Source organism: Eurosta solidaginis, chromosome 4 (genome assembly GCF_040869045.1).
Source record: "Eurosta solidaginis isolate ZX-2024a chromosome 4, ASM4086904v1, whole genome shotgun sequence".
NCBI lineage: Eukaryota > Metazoa > Arthropoda > Insecta > Diptera > Tephritidae > Eurosta > Eurosta solidaginis.
The window spans coordinates 109,078,002-109,099,805 of NC_090322.1; the positions used below are offsets into that span (position 1 = coordinate 109,078,002).

General features: G+C 29.1%; 1 protein-coding gene and 1 pseudogene across 2 annotated transcripts; both read right to left on the reverse strand.

Moving 5' to 3' along the window:
• Positions 1–1,767: 1,767 nt before the first annotated feature.
• Positions 1,768–16,757, reverse strand: LOC137248643 (NADH-ubiquinone oxidoreductase chain 1-like; annotated as a pseudogene).
• LOC137250129 (uncharacterized) lies at positions 13,478–20,371 on the reverse strand. Of its 2 annotated transcripts, none has more exons than XM_067782439.1 (2): positions 20,261–20,371; positions 13,478–20,174 (listed from the first exon to the last, which is right to left on the reverse strand). In XM_067782439.1, the coding sequence occupies exon 2, from the start codon at positions 18,288–18,290 to the stop codon at positions 16,863–16,865; it is 1,428 nt and encodes a 475-aa protein (XP_067638540.1). In that variant the 5' UTR covers positions 18,291–20,174; positions 20,261–20,371; the 3' UTR covers positions 13,478–16,862. Both variants share the same exon structure in this region, with proteins under 2 accessions (XP_067638540.1, XP_067638541.1).
• Between the last annotated feature and the right edge of the window lie 1,433 nt (positions 20,372–21,804).

Below are 21,804 nucleotides of genomic sequence, written 5' to 3' on the forward strand. Positions count from 1 at the left end.
ATCTACGACTCCCTAATCGTTCATAAGTGATATTTGCTAAACAAAATAAACCAGATGAACAAAGACCATGAGCAATTATTAATACATAAGCACCAGATAATCCTCAATAATTCAATGTTAAAATACCTCTTAAAACAATTCTTATATGAGAAACAGAAGAATAAGCAATTAAAGATTTCAAATCAGTTTGACGTAAACAAACTAAACTAATTAAAAATCCTCCAACTAATCTAATTCTAATAAAAATATAATTGTATTTAAATCCACTAAACTGTAAAAATGAAAAAATTCGCAATAAACCATAACCCCCTAATTTTAATATAATTCCTGCTAAAATTATTGAACCTGAAATAGGAGCCTCCACATGAGCCTTAGGTAATCATAAATACACTAAAAATATAGGTATTTTTACTAAAAAGATATAATTAATGATAAATATGATAAATCATAATTAAATAAATACTTATACAAAAAATAAAAATTTAAATTTATAAAAGTATTATATAAATAAAAAATACTAATCATTATAGGCAAAGAAACAAATAAAGTATAAAATAATAAATAAATTCCAGCTTGTAAACGTTCAGGTTGATAACCTCAACCTAAAATTAAAAATAATGTAGAATTAATCTACTTTCAAAAAACAAATAAAATATAAATAAATTTATTGAACTAAAAGTTAAAATTAAAAATATTAATAAAATTAAAATATTTAATAAAAATAAATTTTTGTAATTATCCAATTTATTAATTATATAACTAACATTTAATATTAATTCAAACTCTTAATAAAATTAATCCTTTTGAAAGAATATCTATTCCCAAAAAATAAAAAATATTTATAAAATAATTAAAACTAAAATTAAATAAAATTATTATAAACATTATCAAAAATAATAATAACTGAACCGTTAAAAAAAAATTTTTTTATGAAACAAATAGGAAATATAAAAATAAATTTCAACATTATAACAAATTAAAAGACTGAAAATAATCATTACCATAAGTTCGAATTAATGAAACTAAAATTGGAAGACCTAATACTCCTTCACAAACTCTAAAAATTAAAAACAAAATTCTAAGAAATAATCTATAGTCTATCAAATTTAAATATATAAATAATATAAAAAATAAACTCAAAACAATATATTCTAATCTCAATAATATTGATAACAAATGTTTGCGATTAGAAACAAAAACCAAAACCCCAATTAGAAATAAAATAAAAGGCAACATTCAATATAAGATTATTAACATTAGTTTTAATAGTTTAATAAAAACATTGGTCTTGTAAATCAAAAATAAAAATCCTTTTTTAAAACTTCAAGAAAAAAGAAACTTCTTTATCATTAATCTCCAAAATTATTATTTTTATAAACTACTCCTTGTATAATTCAATTAATTTTTTTTATTACTACATTAATTTCTAGATAAATTTTTATTCAAATAAATCATCCATTAGCTATAGGACTAATATTACTTATACAAACATTACAAATTTGTATATTAACAGGAATACTATATAAAACATTCTGATTTTCTTATATTTTATTTCTAATTTTTTTAGGAGGAATATTAGTATTATTTATTTATATTACTTCACTAGCATCAAATGAAATATTTTCATTATCAATTAAAATAACAATTTCATGTATTATAATATTCATTATTATAATAATAATTTCAATTTTCTTAGATAAACCTTTTATATTAAATTACATAGAAAATAATGAAATAAAAACAATATATGATATGATATCATATATACAAGAAAATTCTATTATACTTAATAAATTATATAATTACCCAACAAATATAATAACTATTATATTAATAAGCTATTTATTAATTACATTAATTGCCGTAGTAAAAATTACTAATATATTTTATGGACCACTACGAATTATAAACTAATGAATAAACCATTTCGAAATCAACATCCTTTAATTAAAATTACTAATAATGCTTTAATTGATTTACCAACACCTATTAATATCTCAACTTGATGAAATTTTGGTTCATTATTGGGATTATGTTTAAAAAAAAAAATAAATGTAAGGCGCAATAACCTCCGAAGAGATCTAAGGCCGAGCTTCTCTTCCAATTTGCGTCGTGCTCCTCTTGATTTTCCCTACAAATTGGCCGGACGGGACCTACATGTTTTATGCCGACTCCGAACGGCATCTGCAAGGCAGATGAGTTTTCACTGAGAGCTTTTCATGGCAGAAATACACCCGGAGCGCTTGCCAAACACTGCCGAGGGGCGACCCCGCTTAGAAAAATTTTCTTATAATTGAAAAACATTATTTCTAAAATTTTGATGTTGCTTTGCCCGGGAGTTGAACCCAGGGCATACGGTGTGATAGGCGGAGCACGCTGCCATCACACCACGGTGGCCGCGGGATTATGTTTAATTATTCAAATTATAACAGGATTATTCTTAGCCATACATTACACCGCAAATATTAATTTAGCCTTTGACAGAGTAAATCAACTTTGTCGAGATGTAAACTACGCTTGACTACTACGAACATTACATGCTAATGGTGCATCTTTTTTTTTATTTGTATTTATTTACATATTGGACGAGGAATTTATTATATATCCTATTTGTTTGCACCTACATGATTAATTGGAATTTTAATCTTATTTTTAGTAATAGCAACAGCTTTTATAGGATATGTATTACCCTGAGGTCAAATATCTTTTTGAGGTGCAACAGTTATTACAAATTTACTATCAGCAATTCCATATTTAGGAATAAATTTAGTTCAATGAGTATGAGGAGGATTTGCAGTTGATAATGCTACATTAACTCGATTCTTTACTTTCCATTTTATTTTACCTTTTATTGTACTAGCTATAACAATAATTCATCTATTATTCTTACCTCAAACAGGATCAAATAATCCTATTGGATTAAGTTCAAATATTGATAAAATACCATTCCATCCTTATTTTTCTTACAAAGATATTATTGGATTCATTACTATAATTTCAATATTAATATTATTAACATTAATCCACCCATATTTACTAGGAGACCCAGATAATTTTATTCCAGCAAATCCATTAGTAACTCCTATCCATATTCAACCGGAATGATATTTTTTATTTGCTTATGCAATTTTACGATCAATCCCTAATAAATTAGGGGCAGTTATAGCACTAATTATATCAATTGCAATTTTAACAATTCTTCCATTTTATAACTTAAGAAATTTCCGAGGAATTAAATTTTACCCTATAAATAAAATTTTATTATGAATTATAATTATTACAGTAATTTTATTAACATGAATTGGAGCACGACCAGTAGAAACTCCTTATATTATTGTAGGTCAAATTTTAACAATTATTTACTTTTTATATTATATTACAAATCCCATAATTAATAAATGATGGGATAATTTAATTAAATAGTTAATGAGCTTGAATAAGCATATGTTTTGAAAACATAATATAGAAAAATGTTTTCTATTAACTTTACTTAACAAAATAAATTAAATAAAATTAAACAACAACAACTTAAACCCAATAAAAAATAATAAATAATTCAAAGAAATTGGTAAAAAACACTTTCAAGCTAAATATATTAATTTATCATAACGAAACCGAGGCAAAGTACCACGAACTCAAATAAATAAAAAAGAAATAAATATTAATTTAAAATAAAACACAAAATTAAATAAATCACAACCTAAAAAAATAACTCTAAATAATATTCTCATAAATAAAATTCTAGAATATTCAGCTATAAAAATTAACGCAAATCCACCTCTTCTATATTCAACATTAAACCCAGAAACTAATTCAGATTCACCTTCAGCAAAATCAAAAGGCGTTCGATTAGTTTCAGCTAAACAAATACAAAATCAAACAAATCTAAGAGGTAAAAAAATTACTAAAAATCAAACATATTTTTGATAATAAAAATAAAAAAATTGAAAGATATTATATCTTCCAATTAAAAAAACAAAAGATAATAAAATTAAAACTATTCTAACTTCATAAGAAATTGTTTGAGCAACTGCCCGCAACCCTCCTAATAAAGCATAATTAGAATTTGATGATCAACCAGCAATTATAATTTTATAAACATCTAATCTAGCACAACTTAAAAAAAATTATAATCCTAAATTAAAAGAAAATAATTTTACAAACAAAGGCATACAAAATCAAACAATTAAAGAAAGAAATAAAGAAAAAATTGGAGAAAAATAATAAGAAACATAATTAGATAATAAAGGATAAGTTTGTTCTTTAGTAAATAATTTAATTGCATCACAAAAAGGCTGAGGAATTCCTAATAAACCAACCTTATTTGGACCTTTTCGAATTTGAATATATCCTAATACTTTACGTTCCAAAAGAGTCAAAAATGCAACTCTCACTAAAACGCAAATAATTAAAATTAATGAACCAATTAAAGTTAAAAACAATTTAAAAATAAACAAGTACTATTTGTAATTAAAAATTACATTAATAAATTCTAAATTTAATACACTAATCTGCCAAAATAGTTAATTAAATTATATTAATAAAATTCATATAAATAAAATATAATTATTTTAATAACTGGTCCTTTCGTACTAAGATATTATAATATATTAAAGATAGAAACCAACCTGGCTTACACCGGTTTGAACTCAGATCACATAAGAATTTAAAAGTCAAACAGACTTATCATTTAAGCAACTACACCTAAAATTATATCTTAATCCAACATCGAGGTCGCAAACTTTTTTATCAATAAGAACTCTGCAAAAAATACGCTGTTATCCCTAAAGTAACGTATTCTTTTAATCATTAATAATAGATCAATAAATCATAAATAAATGATAAAAAACAAGTAAGGAAGGTTAAGTTCGGGTGTAACCGAACATTACATACTCAGTTGAGAGCTATGGTGACAACATAAGGGAAAATAACCATGTAGGAAAATGGACCGAGGGAAACCCTGGAATATGTTTGTATGACATGTGTATCAAATGAAAGGCATTAAAGAGTATTTTATGAAGGAGTGGGCCATAGTTCTATAGGTGGACGCCATTTAGGGATATCGCCATAAAGGTGGATCAGGGTTGACTTTAGAATTTGTTTGTACAATATGGGTATCAAATGAAAGGTGTTAAAGAGTATTTTATGAGGGAGTGGGCCATAGTTCTATAGGTGGACGCCATTTAGGGATATAGCCATAAAGGTGGATCAGGGTTGACTCTTGAATGCGTTTGTACGATATGGGTATCAAATGAAAGGTGTTAATGAGTATTTTAAAAGGGAGTAATCCTTAGTTCCATAGGTGGACGCCGTTTCGAGATATCGCCATAAAGGTGGACCAGGTGTGACCCTAGAATTTGTTTGTACGATATGGGTATCAAATTAAAGGTATTAAGGAGGGTTTTAAAAGGGAATGGTGGTAGTTGTATAGGTGGTCGCCTTTTCGAGATATCGCCATAAAGGTGGACCAGGGGTGACTCTAGAATGCGTTTGTACGATATGGGTATCAAATGAAAGTTGTTAATGAGTATTTTAAAACGGAGTAATCCTTAGTTCCATAGGTGGACACCGTTTCGAGATATCGCCATAAAGGTGGACCAGGGGTGACCTTAGAATTTGTTTGTACAATATGGGTATCAAAAGAAAGGTGTTAATGAGTATTTTAAAAGGGAGTAATCCTTAGTTCCATAGGTGGTCGCCTTTTCGAGATATCGACATAAAGGTGGACCAGGGGTGACTCTAGAATGCGTTTGTACGATATGGGTATCAAATGAAAGGTGTTAATGAGTATTTTAAAAGGGAGTAATCCTTAGTTCCATAGGTGGACGCAGTTTCGAGATATCGCCATAAAGGTGGACCAGGGGTGACCCTAGAATTTGTTTCCACAATATGGGTATCAAAAGAAAGGTGTTAATGAGTATTTTAAAAGGGAGTAATCCTTAGTTCCATAGGTGGACGCCGTTTCGTGATATCGCCATAAAGGTGGACCAGGGGTGACCCTAGAATTTGTTTCTACAATATGGGCATCAAACGAAAGGCGTTAATGCGTATTTTAAAAGGGAGTGGTCGCCTTTTCGAGATATCGACATAAAGGTGGACCAGGGGTGACTCTAGAATGCGTTTGTACGATATGGGTATCAAATGAAAGGTGTTAATGAGTATTTTAAAAGGGAGTAATCCTTAGTTCCATAGGTGGACGCCGTTTCGAGATATCGCCACAAAGGTGGGCCAGGGGTGACCATAGAATTTGTTTGTACAATATGGGCATCAAACGAATGGTGTTAATGAGTATTTTAAAAGGGAGTGGGCCTTAGTTCTATAGGTGGACGCCGTTTCGAAATATCGCCATAAAGGTGCACCAGGGGTGACTCTAGAATGTGTTTGTACGATATGGGTATCAATTTAAAGGTATTAATGAGGGTTTTAAAAGGGAGTGGTAGTTGTTGTATAGGTGGACGCCTTTTCGAGATATCGCCATAAAGGTGGACCAGGGGTGACTCTAGAATGCGTTTGTACGATATGGGTATCAAATGATAGGTGTTAGTGAGTATTTTAAAAGGGAGTAATCCTTAGTTCCATAGGTGGACGCCGTTTCGAGATATCGCCATAAAGGTGGACCAGGGGTGACCCTAGAATTTGTTTCTACAATATGGGCATCAAACGAAAGGCGTTAATGCGTATTTTAAAAGGGAGTGGGCCTTAGTTCTATACGTGGACGCCGTTTCGAAATATCGCCGTAAAGGTGGACCAGGGGTGACTGTAGAATGTGTTTGTACGATATGGGTATCAAATTAAAGGTATTAATGAGAGTTTTAAAAGGGAGTGGTGGTAGTTGTATATGTGAAGGCGTTTTCCAGATATCGACCAAAATGTGGACCAGGGTGACTTAGAACATCATCTGTTGGATACCGGTCATTTATTTATATATGTAATACCTGCCAAGATTTTAAGGGTTTTTTATTTCGCCCTGCAGAACTTTTTCATTTTCTTCTACATAATATGGTAGGTGTCACAACCATTTTATAAAGTTTTTTCTAAAGTTATATTTCGCGTCAATAAACCAATCCAATTACCTCACCATGTTTCATCCCTTTTTTCGTATTTGGTATAGAATTATGGCATTTTTTTCATTTTTCGTAATTTTCAATATCGAAAAAGTGGGCGTGGTCATAGTTGGATTTCGTTCATTTTTCATACCAAGATAAAGTGAGTTCAAGTAAGTACGTGAACTAAGTTCATTAAAGATATATCGATTTTTGCTCAAGTTATCGTGTTAACGGCCATGCGGAAGGACAGACGAACGACTGTGTATAAAAACTGGGCGTGGCATCAACCGATTTCACCCGTTTTCACAGAAAACAGTTATCATCAAAAAATCTATGCCCCTACCAAATTTCGAAAGGATTGGTTAATTTTTGTTCGACTTATGGCGTTAAATGAAAAAGGGCGGAGCCACGCCCATTTTGAAATTTTCTTTTATTTTTGTATTTTGTTGCACCATATCATTACTGGAGTTTAATGTTGACATAATTTACTTATATACTGTAAAGATATTAAATTTTTTGTTAAAATTTTACTTTAAAAATTTTTTTTTTTAATGTGGGCGTGGTCCTTCTCCGATTTCGCTAATTTTTATTAGGCGTACATATAGTAATAGGAGTAACGTCCCTGCCAAATTTCATCATGATATCTTCAACGACTGCCAAATTACAGCTTGCAAAATTTTAAATTACCTTCTTTTAAAAGTGGGCGGTGCCACGCCCATTGTCCAAAATTTTACTAATTTTCTATTCTGCGTTATAAATTCAACTCATATACCAAGTTTCGTCGCTTTATCTGTCTTTGGTAATGAATTATCGCACTTTTTCGGTTTTTCGAAATTTTCGATATCGAAAAAGTGGGCGTGGTTATAGTCCGATATCGTTCATTTTAAATAGCGATCTGAGATGAGTGCTCAGGAACCTACGTACCAAATTTCATCAAGATACCTCAAAATTTACTCAAGTTATCGTGTTAACGGACGGACGGACGGACATGGCTCAATCAAATTTTTTTTCGATCCTGATTATTTTGATATATGGAAGCCTATATCTATCTCGATTCCTTTATATATGTACAACCAACCCTTATCCAATCAAACTTAATATACTCTGTGAGCTCTGCTCAACTGAGTATAAAAATTAATTAAAAGTTAATTAAATTTTAATATCACCCCAATAAAATAATCTTAAAAATTAAAATGAAATCAATCTAAAAAATAAAAATTTATAAATTATAAAGATTTATAGGGTCTTCTCGTCTTTTAACAAAATTTTAGCTTTTTTACTAAAATATAAAATTCTATAATAAATCTATATGAAACAGATTATACTTCATCCAACCATTCATACAAGCATTCAATTAAAAGACTAATGATTATGCTACCTTTGCACAGTTAAATTACTGCGGCCATTAAAAAATTTTCATTGGGCAGGTTAGACTTTAAAATTAACTCAAAAAGACATGTTTTTGTTAAACAGGCGAGTAATATATTTGCCGAGTTCTTTATATAAACTTTTCATTAAAAATTACTTATATATATATATACTAATTTAATCATTATTTCTTTTCAAATAAAATTACAAAAATTTTTTTATAAAAAATTAAAACATAAATAAATAATATTTAAATAAAATAATTTTTAACAAAATTAATAATAATTGCTAATTCTAAGCATATATTTTTTTAACTAATTTATTTCATTTATAATAATTTATTTAAAAGCTTATCCCTTAAAATATTATAATTAATAAATTTATTTATTAACAAAATAAATAAATAAATCAAAAATTACTAAATTAAATTTATTTCTAAAAAAACTAGATATATTTATAAACGAATAACATTTCATTTCTAATAGTCTATTCAAAATAATTTTAATACATTAAATTTAATAAAATATTAACTCTTATAAAATCGAGATTAATATTTTTTACTATTAATTATTTAATAAACCCTGATACACAAGGTACAAAAAATAAATTTTTCTTATGAAATAAAAATTTTTCAAATTATTTCAATAATCTTTCACAATACAAATAAACTATAATTAAATTTATTTTTTCATTAAAAATTACTAAAACACTAATTTTTATAATTACTTTTAATATATTAAACAAATAATATTAATAAATAAACCATAAAATAAATAAATATTAAATTCAATTTATATTGATTTGCAAAAAAATCTTTTCAATGTAAATGAAATACTTTACTTTATAAGCTTTAAATTGTCATTCTAGATACACCTTCCGATACATGTACTATGTTACGACTTATCTTATTTTAGAATAAGAGCGACGGGCGATATGTACATATTTTAGAGCTAAAGTCAATTTTTTTATCTTTAAAATTTTACTACCAAATCCAATTTCATTAAATATTTAAAACTTAAATTCATTTAAATAATTTTATTGTAACCCATTTCTACTTAAATATAAGCTACACCTTGATCTGATATAAATTTAAATATAAATTATTGAAAATTATTATTCTAATAACGACGGTATATAAACTGAAAACTAATTTAAGTGAGGTACATCGTGGACTATCGATTATAGAACAGGTTCCTCTGAATAGACTAAAATACCGCCAAATTTTTTAAGTTTCAAGAACATAACTAATACTACCTTAATGAAAAATAATTACATTTTTTATAATAGGGTATCTAATCCTAGTTTAATAATAAAATTTTTAAGACTAAATAAAATCAATTTAAAAACTATTATAAATTTAAAATTTCACTAAATAAATTTATATATATTTTTAATTTATATCTTTCATCGAAAAATTTTTATTTGCATTATTTGTATAACCGCGGATGCTGGCACAAATTTAACCAATACTAAATAAAGTTACTAATTCCAATTTTAATTGATTAATAAAACTAATTACTGAGAATAAAATTTAAATTATCAATTATTAAAATAAATAACAACACACACACAAATTTACATATAAAGTAAATTTATAATAAAAAATAAGCTAAAATAAAACTTTATGTTAAAAAATAAGATTCATAAAAATTATGAAAATGATTAATAATTATTAAATTCAAATAATAAAAATGATTAATTATAAAAATAAAAATTATAAAAATGATTAATAATTCTAAAATTTTTTATATTATAAATTAACTAATTATTCTCAAATTAATAATTTAATATAGTAATATACCTCCCATAAAAATTTTTCCATAAATTCATTTAATAAAATATAAGTATTATGAAAATGATTAATAATTTTAAAATTTTTAATATTATAAAAATTAATAATTAACCTCTATTATTTAATAAAATTAAAAATGATTAATAATTTTAAAATTTTTAATAAAAATCAATTTCATAATAAAATATAAAATAAAAACGATTAATAAATCTAAGAATCTGAACTATTTTTTTCTAATAAAATAAAATAATTTATTTAAATTTTTAAAATTTTAATTTAATATTAATAAATAACTATATTCAATAATTTAAATTAAATTTTCATTTATAAATTATATTCAAATTAATATTCGAACACTTAACTCCTTATATTTATAAAATATAAACATTATGAAAATGATTAATAATTTTAAAATTTTTAATAAAAATCAATTTCATAATAAAATATAAATAAAAGCGATTAATAATCCTAAAAATCTAAACTATTTTTTTTTTTCTAATAAAATAAAATAATTTATTTCAATTTTTAAAATTTATTATTTGATATTAATAAGTAGCTATATTCAATAATTTAAATTAAATTTCAAATAAATAATTTAATATTATAATACTTAACTTCCCATAAAAATCTTCCCATAAATTCATTTAAAATATAAAAATAATTAATAATTTTAAAATCTTTAATAAAAATAATAACTTATAATTAACCCCTAATTAATTGTTATTAATATTTAATAAAATAAATAAAATTATCAAAAACATTCAATAATTATGAAATTTTAATAAAAAAAATTAATTATTAAATATCAAATAAACAAATAATAATTCTAAAAATAATAGTTCTAAAAAATAATAATTCTAAAAAATAATAATTCTAAAAAATAATAATTCTACAAAATAATGATTCTAAAAAATAATAATTCTAAAAAATAATAATTCTAAAAAATAATAATTCTAAAAAATAATAATTCTAAAAAATAATAATTCTAAAAAATAATAATTCTAAAAAATAATAATTTTAAAATTTTTGATAAATAATTAATAATTAACCCCTAATTAATTATTAAATAAAATTGAAAATGATTAATAATTTTAAAATTTTTAATAAAAATAAATTTTATAATAAAATATTAAATAAAAACAATCAATAATTCTAAAAATCTAAAATTATTTTTTTTAACAAAATAAAATAATTTAATTTCAAAATTTAATATATACAATTAATAATAATAGATAATTATATTTTATAATTAAAATTAACTTTTTATTTACGAATTATTTTCAAATAAATATTTCAATATAGTACTTAACTTCCCGCAAAAATTTTTTCATAAATTAATTTAATAATAAAATATAAATATTATGAAAATGATTAATAATTTTAAAATTTTTAATAAAATAAATAATTAATAATTAACCCCTAATTAATTATTAATATCTAATTAATAAAATTTATAAAAATGATTAAAAATTTTAAATTTTTTTAATAAAATAAATAATTAATAATTAACTCATAATTAATTATTTAATAAAATTACAAATAATTAATAATTTTAAAATTTTTGATAAAAATAAATTTTATAATAAAACATTAAATAAAAACAATCAATAATTCTAAAATCTAAAATTATTTTTTTTAACAAAATAAAATAATTTAATTTCAATTTTTTAAATTATTATTTAATACTAATAGATAACTATATTTAATAATTGAAATTAAATTTTTATTTTTAAATTATTTTCAAATAAATATTTAGATATAGTACTTAGCTCCCCGTAAAAATTTTTTCATAAATTAATTTAATAATAAAAATATAAATATTGTGAAAATTATTAATAATTAACCCCTAATTAAACATTAATACTTAATTAATAAAATTTATAAAAACGATTAACAATTTTAAAATTTTTAATAAAAATCAATTTTATAATAAAATATTAAATAAAAACAATCAATAATTCCAAAAATCCAAAATTATTTTTTAACAAAAATAAATAATTTAATTTCAATTTTTAAAATTATTTAATACTAATAGATAACTATATTTAATAATTGAAATCAAATTTTTATTTATAAACTATTTTCAAATAAATATCTAAATATAGTGCTTAGCTTCCCGTAAAAATTTTTCCATAAATTAATTTAATAATATCAAAAATATAAATATTATGAAAATGATTAATAATTTTAAAATTTTTAATAAAATTAATAATTTTTAATTAACCCCTAATTAATTATTAATTAATATTTAATAAAATAAATAAAATTATGAAAAATAATCAATAAATATAAAATCTTTAGTACTAAAAAATTTAATTATTAATAAATATTTAATAAACAAAAAATAATTCTAAAAATAATTCATAATTTTAAAATCTTTAACAAATAAATAATAATTAACCCCTAATTAATTATTATATTAAATTAAAAATACTTAATAATTATAAAATCTAAATAAAAATAAAATTATAAATAATTAATTTTAAAATTACTAAATTTTACAATTTAAAAAACAAACAATTTAAAAATTTTTAATTTTTAACAAAATTTCAATTTTTTACAAGATTAAAAATTTTAAAATTATTAATCATTTTCACAATTTTTTTTTTATTGCAAAAAATTTCGAAATTTAAAAAAAAAATTTAAAATTTTGTTACTAATTAATTTTCTTTATACCAAAATAGATACTTTCCATTTAATTATTTTATATATATGACATTTTATCTAAAAATTATGTTCTATTCGTTATACTTAAGAGATATACTATAAAGATCAATAAATATCTATAAATATATAAATATTTAATATATTAATAGATGCATATTAATCTTGTCCAAAAAAACCTTAGAATTTAAAAATAGAGATTAGTATATTAAAATTTGATTATCAATATTATAATCTATTATTAGAAATTTTTTTAAATCTAAATATTAAATATAAATAAACGATATACATCTATATATCTATATTAAAGTTGTGATTTTAACTCTCATACCTATCTATATTAGAATTTTTTATTACTTAAATAAAATTGTCTACAGAAACTATCGAAGCATTCAATAGCTTAAAAAGAGCACTTACGAGCGCTCCGGTACTTAGTAGGGGTGGGAGTATTCGAATAAAAACTATTCGAATAATAAACTCTTTTATTCGCCAGGTATTCGTAATTCGAATATTATTTATTCAAATTTTTTATTCGTTTATTCGCTTTCATTTATTCGTTTATGCGCACTATCCGGATACTTCGAATAGTAAAATAAAAGACATTGCGTTTATGTTACGCTCATCGCTTGTTCAGAAGAGCATGCACATATATGTATACGTACATATATTTATGTGTGTATAGATGCATATGTACATATATTTTGTTTGTTAGGGGTTGCTTTGTTAATATTCATTTATTTAGTAACATATATTTACGTGGCCAAACCTGTGCTTGAGTCTTAAGCTAGAAATAGTTATCGGGGTATTTTACCACTGTACTGATCATAGAACTTTGTTTATTAGTAAACAGGTGTGGAAATGTTCATACATAATGGTACATGTAAAATATGTACCTAATTTTAATAAGATTAATATGATAGGGATTTTTGTTTCCCATATACATACATACATATGTATGTATGTAAGTTGTATGGAAAAATTTTGTTTTGATATCTTTTGGTTTGTATAGACATCTAACTGGTCACCATTAAAAAAATATTTTTACATGTTCCGAGCGAGTTTTCTCAAGTGCTGGTAATATTGTTAAACCTTCAACAAGTAAACTTAGACCATATCTTGTATCAGCTTTAATATTTTTACACCAAAATAAAAAAAAATTAAATATTTACTAACTAAGAACACTAGAACTAAGTCATTATTTACATATATATAAATAAGGAAATCAGCTTTATGACACTGAAATGAGTGTGGAGGTCGAAAGCTGGCTGATTCCAAAATTGAATAAACACTGCAAATATTTAAGTTGATGGTATTGGGTATTGCGTATTGAAGGCGCTTTGGTATGGTTTATTCTCTAATAATTAAAATCGAGATTTATACATACATGAAACATAAAATTAGTTTTGTTCGTACAAGAAATAATCATGATTTACAACTTACTTGATATTGGACTATACCGCTCCACGGCCAGCAACGATCTCAACTTAAGTTAACTTGTATGCCAAAAATTGTTATACAATGTAGAAAATTTCCAAGAAAGATAAACAAACGGTTGCGGGCAGTGTTGCGTGTATGCATAAAACAAAAGGTATACATAAAACAAAAAAGTACTAAAATAGTGCTGCCACAGTGCACGACATCCCCGGCCCCATGATTTGACCCATGATTTGATTCATCATAAAGTATCCACAACATCTAGTAGAGCTAGTTTTGAAACGGGACGTTTAAGCAAAGTTGTTGACATCTGAACATCTGCGGATCGGGCAATACCATCAGACCCATAATACAGCTTCACTATACGACCTCTTTTTCACTGGGACCTCGGAAGGTCGGTTTCGCATGTAAGTACTAGATCGCCGATGCTGATGGCCCTTGACGGTTGACACCATTTGCTGCGGCGGGTGAGTTCTAGCAAGTATTCGCGCGTCCACTGCTTCCAAAAGCCGTTCTTTAAAGTTTGAGCATTTCGCCACTGTTTCCTTAGGCAGAGCAACTTTTTATCTACAGGCATTGGAGTTTGCGTTGAGTTTACAGAATTGAGCAAAAAATGATTCGGCGTAATTGGTTCTGGATCGTCCGGTGTGACTGGTAGGTGCGTTAAAGGTCTCGAGTTTACTATGTTTTCGGATTCTATTAATAAACTATGTAACGTATCTACTTGCGGTGCACACTTTTTCAACATTATGTACAACGCCCTTTTAACTGACTGCACAAGTCTCTCCCATACACCGCCTTCGCTTGGGTTTGACGGGCAATTAAATTTCCGACGGATTCCTAAAGGTGTTAAAGACTCCGAAATTGCACCGTGGTCTATAAAATCTTCAATACCACGCAATTCTTTCGTTAGGCAAACAAAATTAGTGCCATTGTCACTGCGTATCTGAATCGGCACACCTCTTCTGTTGATAAAGTTTCGTATGCACAATAGCAAGGCATCGGACGAAAGATTTGTTGCCAATTCCAAATGAATTGCTCGGGTGGTAAGGCAAGTGAACAGTGCCACCCATCTTTTTTCTTTTCGACGGCGGATGGTGACAAGTAATGGTCCAGAGAAATCAACGCCGCTATACGTAAATGGACGGACATAAGCAGTTAATCTATCGACTGGTAGTGGAGCCATCATAGGTTGAACTGGCAAGGCATTGCGCACGCGGCATAGGTTGCAGTCGTCTCCCACGCTTTTTACAAGCACTCGTAACGAAGGTATCTAAAACTTCTGTCTGATTTCGTTCACTATTAAATTAACGTTAATATGTCGCCACTTAACGTGATACCATTTAACAACAAGTTTCGTAAAGGCATGATTTTTCGGTAGTATAATAAGACGTTTCGCTGAAATTGGTACAAATGACGCGTTTTCTATGCGACCACTAAGTCGCAAAACTCCTTCGCTATCTAAATAAGGATTTAAAGTTATTAACGAGCTATTTTTATTCACAGGCCTCTTGTTTCGAAGTTGATGCAGCTCAACTTGGTACGCTTCTTCTTGTGCTATGCGACTCAAGCTTCGTTCGCGCCTTTGCACAATTTCTTGTGAAACGAAGAACCCAGGCTATGCACCTCTTTACTCGATAAAGATTTGAAAATCGCTTGAAGTCTACTATATTTGATTTTACGCTGACTGCTGCAAGTATCCGATGTTCTGCTTTCAACTCAAGTACGCTTTCTGCTATCTGTGAACTATTATTGAGCTATTGTGGCCAATCGTGCTGGGATTTCAGCAAAAGCAAAAAGGTCGGCCCTTTTAACCACCTGCCGTTTGGATCGTACGATGAAGAGAATTTTGCCCGAGTACCGTCATCAGCAACATTTTCTTCGGAAGGCAACCATCTCCACTGTTCGACGTCACTACCATCCAAAATTTCTGATATTCTATTTGCGACAAACTGCTTATAGCGTCGCGTGCTAGAGCGTATCCAAGCAATTACCGTGGTTGAGTCACTCCAAAAGGTGACATGGTTAGGCTTCACACTATGCTCGTTGACTATCGTTTCTTTTAAGCAGGCTGCCATGACCGCAGCCTGCAATTCCAAGCGCGGAATCGATTGGTATTTAAGTGGGGCGCACTTTGCTTTTCCTGCAATAAATCGAACAAAAACATATTTATCCACTATTCGCCAGTATGCAGCCACTGCAAGAGCACTTTCGCTGGCATCTGCAAACACATGCAACTCCACTTGCGAGCACGCAAATCTTTGATAATAACACCGAGGTAATCGAACTTCATTAACCTTAGGCATCTGTTCCAGCCAGGCAGTCCATTTGCTATAAATATCATCGGGAATCGTTTCATCCCACTTAACACCACGAGTCCAAAGCTGTTGCAGAATTAGTTTTGCTGATATAACAAAATTAGCCAATATGCCGAACGGATCGAACATAGACATAACCAGGCTGAGAACTTCTCTTTTTGTGGGCTTACGACGCTGGTTTAATATTTCCGGGGATATGCGATGAAACTTGAGAACGAACATAAACTCATCCGTGTCCTTTCACCAATACATCTCTAATATGCGCTCAATGCCATCTCGACTTACGTTGATCACGCTTACTTCTTTAACAATATCGCTTGAATCGTTGAGTTCTCGTTCCACTTTCTCAGAGTTCGATACCAAATTAGTGAGTTCGAATCCACCCGTTCTATGTATTTCAACGACTTGCTTTACTACTTCTACGGCCTCTCTCTCAGTCTCAAAACAGTCTACATAATCATCTACATAGTGATGCTCGATGATGCCTTCCACGGCGCGTGGGAATTGTTCTTTAAATACAGCCGCATTCGTGTTTTTGACATTTTGCGCCAAAGCAGGAGAGCACGAAGCTCCAAACACCATTCGTGTCATCACATACGTGTCTATGTGACTTGACTTATCTCCGCATAGCCATACAAATCTTTGGGCTTGCTGGTCTTCTTCGCGTACCACGACTTGCAAAAACATTTCGCGAATATCGCCACAGACTGCGATAGGAGATTGCCTAAACTTAAACAGTATTGACAGTAGAGACTGATTTAAATCTGGGCCGCACAGCAGAGTTTTTTTCAGTGACTTACCATCCACTTCAGCAATTCGTAATCCTTTCCTATTTGCGTTTCGTACAGCAAAATGGGGAAGATAAAAGGTTTTTGCGGACTTACAAGCAACTTCGTCTTCGCTTAATTTCCCTTTTTTGACGTAACTATCTATCTTTTCGATGTATTGCTTAGCAAATTCTTCATCCGTCGGCATCTTTCTCTCTATTCCTTCGAGCCGCTTCTTGGCTTTTTTGAAGCTATCGGGAAATGAAAATGAATCACGAGCCCATAACAAACCGACCTCGAACCTGTCATTCCTGCGCATGACAGTTGCTTCCATTAAGAACATCGCGCACTTGTCTTCATCGGACAGTAGTGGGGCACACTTTGGCGATATACCGAGGCTTTCGTTAGCAAAGTAGTCATGGACCAAATACTCAAGCTCCTCCATTTTGTTGCCCTTTCTTGTCAGGAGCAAATGGTTTTTGACAGAAGCCTGCATTTCGCTACAATTCCCGTATACTACCCAGCCCAATGGAGTTTTCATGGCTATCAAGCCGTTTTCGGAAAGTTGAAGTGGGCGTCCCAAAGCTCTAAATAATTTGGCATTATCAAGGCCGATCAGAAGATGTGCCTGCGCGTTGACATAACTTAAATTCAAAAGTTCTCTTGGTATACTCTTATCCCCGCACCGATCCAAATGGAATGACTGTTTTGGCAGATTCATATCATGTACTGTATAAAGATTTGCAATTTCGTAGGTCTTATACTGTTCACCATGACCTCTAATATGCAAGGTGACCCGCTCGGTAGCATTCGTAGTAGTCACATTCCCTAACCAATGCAAATGAAGAGTATCTGAGGGCCCTGTTAGCTCCAACTCTTCTGCTAAGTCCCTCTCAACCATAGAATGATCGATGAATACATAGGTATGAACAGTTTTAGTGCCAGATGATACTACTACTGGAACAATTTGAAAGAGCACTTATGAGCTGTCTGTAACTGCTTCAATTCTAAAATTCCGTGATACTTGGTTCGATTCGACTACTTGAGGAGCGGGACTACTATTACTTACTATTCTGTTACTATCTTCGATGTGCAAAAGCCCGTTATGCATTTTATCACAGCCGTTTACCAAACATTTCTTTTTTAAATAGCATTTTGCAATCGAATGACCTTTACCGAAACACGAATAACAAACTCTAAGCGCTTTAACCTTCGACCAGCGTTCGTTCACCGTCATTTTATTGAATATGCGATGGGACAGCTTGACATTTTACCGCAGTTATCATTGCAAACTAAACAGCTTTCTTGAGCATAAGCCAACAAAACTCTCTTTTTTACTCCCTTTGTTGGGCCAATTTCTTGCATTTTATGCCTTTGAACGGAAGAAGCTGCTTGATTTGCAGCTCGTGGCAATGAATCTGCTATAATGTTGGCTCGCTTTGCTATAATGCTCAGAAAATCACTAAAATGGTCAATATTGGCATATCCTTGTAATCTTTATTTATATTCTGCCCATTTCATTTGCTCTTCTATTGGAATTTTAGAAACCAATTCTCCTAACAATTTAACGTCGCAAAGCCTCTGCTCTGCCTTTGCATACCGTACGCACGCAGTCATATTCTTTACTTTATTGGCAAATGGTATAATTAAACTTATATTACCTAATGGTATCGGAGCGCTTTTTCGTATTTCCATAACCTGACAATTTATAATTTGATCCGGCCTTCCGAAATTTTCTTTTAATGTGTTCATGATTTCTGGTACGCTATCTGGATACGGCAGCAAGGCGGCGACAGCAACTTTAGATTCACCATGCAAAGCTTCACGAAGACGAATGATATTGCGCGTGTTACTATAACCAAATTCTTTCGTAGTATCTATAAATGACCTTTCAAACATAGGCCATTCTAATGGATCACCTGCAAATGGCGGCAAATTCACTATTTTAGCATAAACTATTCGCTGACTGTTGACACTATAATCACTTTCCGTTGGCCGTGCTGAATTGGCCAAGTGCAAAGGTTCTGAAGCGGCAGCTATATTTTGTGTACTTACTGTTGGCGTATCTATATTTTCTCTAGGCGCCATCCTTACCATTTCCTGTTGTAACGTTTGCACTGACGACTGTATTTTCTTACTATTGTCCGCGAATATTCTGCTTAACTCATGTATTTGCCTTTGAAATTCATTTTGTATATCGGTAATCTTTCTAATAAATTCCAACGCAATTTGCTCTATTCCGTTACCTACATGACTACTAGTTGCATTACCTGTTGTTGCTCTGCTTACGTCCTCTGCGACGTCTCTGTTTTCCACCTCGGCGCCGTTGTTTGTAGTGGCAGCGCTGCCGGCAGCAGCGTTTACTACATGCTCTGCTGGTGTACCAAATCCCGTTCTATTCTCCGTGATCATGTCCATATCTGCTAAAATCTGCGGAGGTGTGCGAGACAATGGCATTTCTTCGTCGCTAAATCCCAAACGTTGTGGTGGCACTCCTTTGTTGTCTTTTTTGCTTGTCCTGACCGGACGTCCAATTTCAGACATTCGCAACACCACTTGTATGTATTCACAGCGCCTTATTTTACGCTGTGCTCAGCCGACGAATAAACTCACTCACCCGCCGCAGGAAGATTATGATTTCTCAAAGAATAAAGTAATCCAACAAAGAATAAAGTAATGTGGAGGTCGAAAGCTCGCTGAATCCAAAATTGAATAAACACCGCAAATATTTAAGTTGATGGGATTGGGTATTGCGTATTGAGGGCGGTTTGGTATGGTTTATTCTCTAATAATTAAAATCGAGATTTATACATACATGAAACATAAAATTAGTTTTGTTCGTACAAGAAATAATCATGATTTACAACTTACTTGATATTGGACTATACCGCTCCACGGCCAGCAACGATCCCAACTTAAGTTAACTTGTATGCCAAAAATTACTTATACAATGTAGAAAATTTCCAGGAAAGATAAACAAACGGTTGTGGGCAGTGTTGCGTGTATGCATAAAACAAAAGGTATACATAAAACAAAAAAGTACTAAAATAGTGCAGCCACAGTGCACGACAATGAGTAATTAAGCTAATATTGTTTTTATTGCATGTATGTATATAAAAGAAATAAAAGAAATTTTATCATGAAATTAAAAAAAAATTGTTCACTTTGAAGGGCAAAGGTTAAGGTTTTTTGCTTTTTGAATGTCTTATAACTCGAAATAAACCTCAAAATACTACTGATCATTTGTGATAAATGAATTGTCTTTTGTTCAATACGGAGCATAGGTGCCCACACCATCAACAATAAGAAGATGGGATCCTCATGTTATACTTTCCATTGTGTCGTTTTTTAATTACGAATAAGTTACGCGTTACAGGATATAAAAGGACAATGCTGGTTAATATTTATTGTTAACGAAATTTCCAAGCGCGACATTTAAAGAAAGACAAAGAACATATACATAATCGATTAAAAACCCCCAACTAAAAACCGAAGGAAAAGTTTGCTGAATATTTCCATATATGTATATGCCAATTAGAAGTACCTACGCGTATTTATTTATGGTTGTAGGACTGTGATCAGTCAGTAGCAGTAGTTAGGTCAGTCAGTAGCAGGTAGAGTACACGAGTATGCACAAATAAAAGTATTGCAAAAACCAAAAGATTTAAAAGAAAAGAATTTCATCCGCAAGCAAGAATACTCAGCTAGTCCAAGCATCAACAAAATGAAATAAAAAAAATAAACATAATACCCACGCTAACCGTAAAAGTAGGTGGGATTCTTATTTCATATCACCCTTTCCGCATTTTCTTGAATACATATACATACACATAGAGATACCCACATGCATTTGTATATGAATCTAATTTCAAAGGAATCTGCAAGAATACAACATGTACATATGTTAGAATATGCTTATATGCACATTTGTGTATTTATATTACAGCGTTTAACGCGTTCAAAGACAATCAAAATTTTAAGAAGCGGCAAAAACAGAAGACAGCCGTTTTTGAAACTAGTCACTAATTCCACTAGAATTTTGTTACGTTTAAAATGGATTACTTCAAACTTTATTTTAGGAAATTTTTTTCCAAAGTTTTCATTACGCTAACATTGACCTTAAATAACTTTTGATTCATCAGACTTCGCAAAAAAATGTTGACAATGACATGTAAAAATATTTTTTTTAATAGTGACCAATTAGATGTTTATACAAACCAAAGATATCAAAACAAAAATTTTCCATACAACTACATACATACATATGTATGTAAGTATATGGGAAACAAAAATCCCTACCATATTGATCTTATTAAAATTAGGTACATATTTTACATGTACCATTATGTTTGCACATTTCCACACCTGTTTACTAATAAACAAAGTTATATGATCAGTACAGAGGTAAGTTAGGT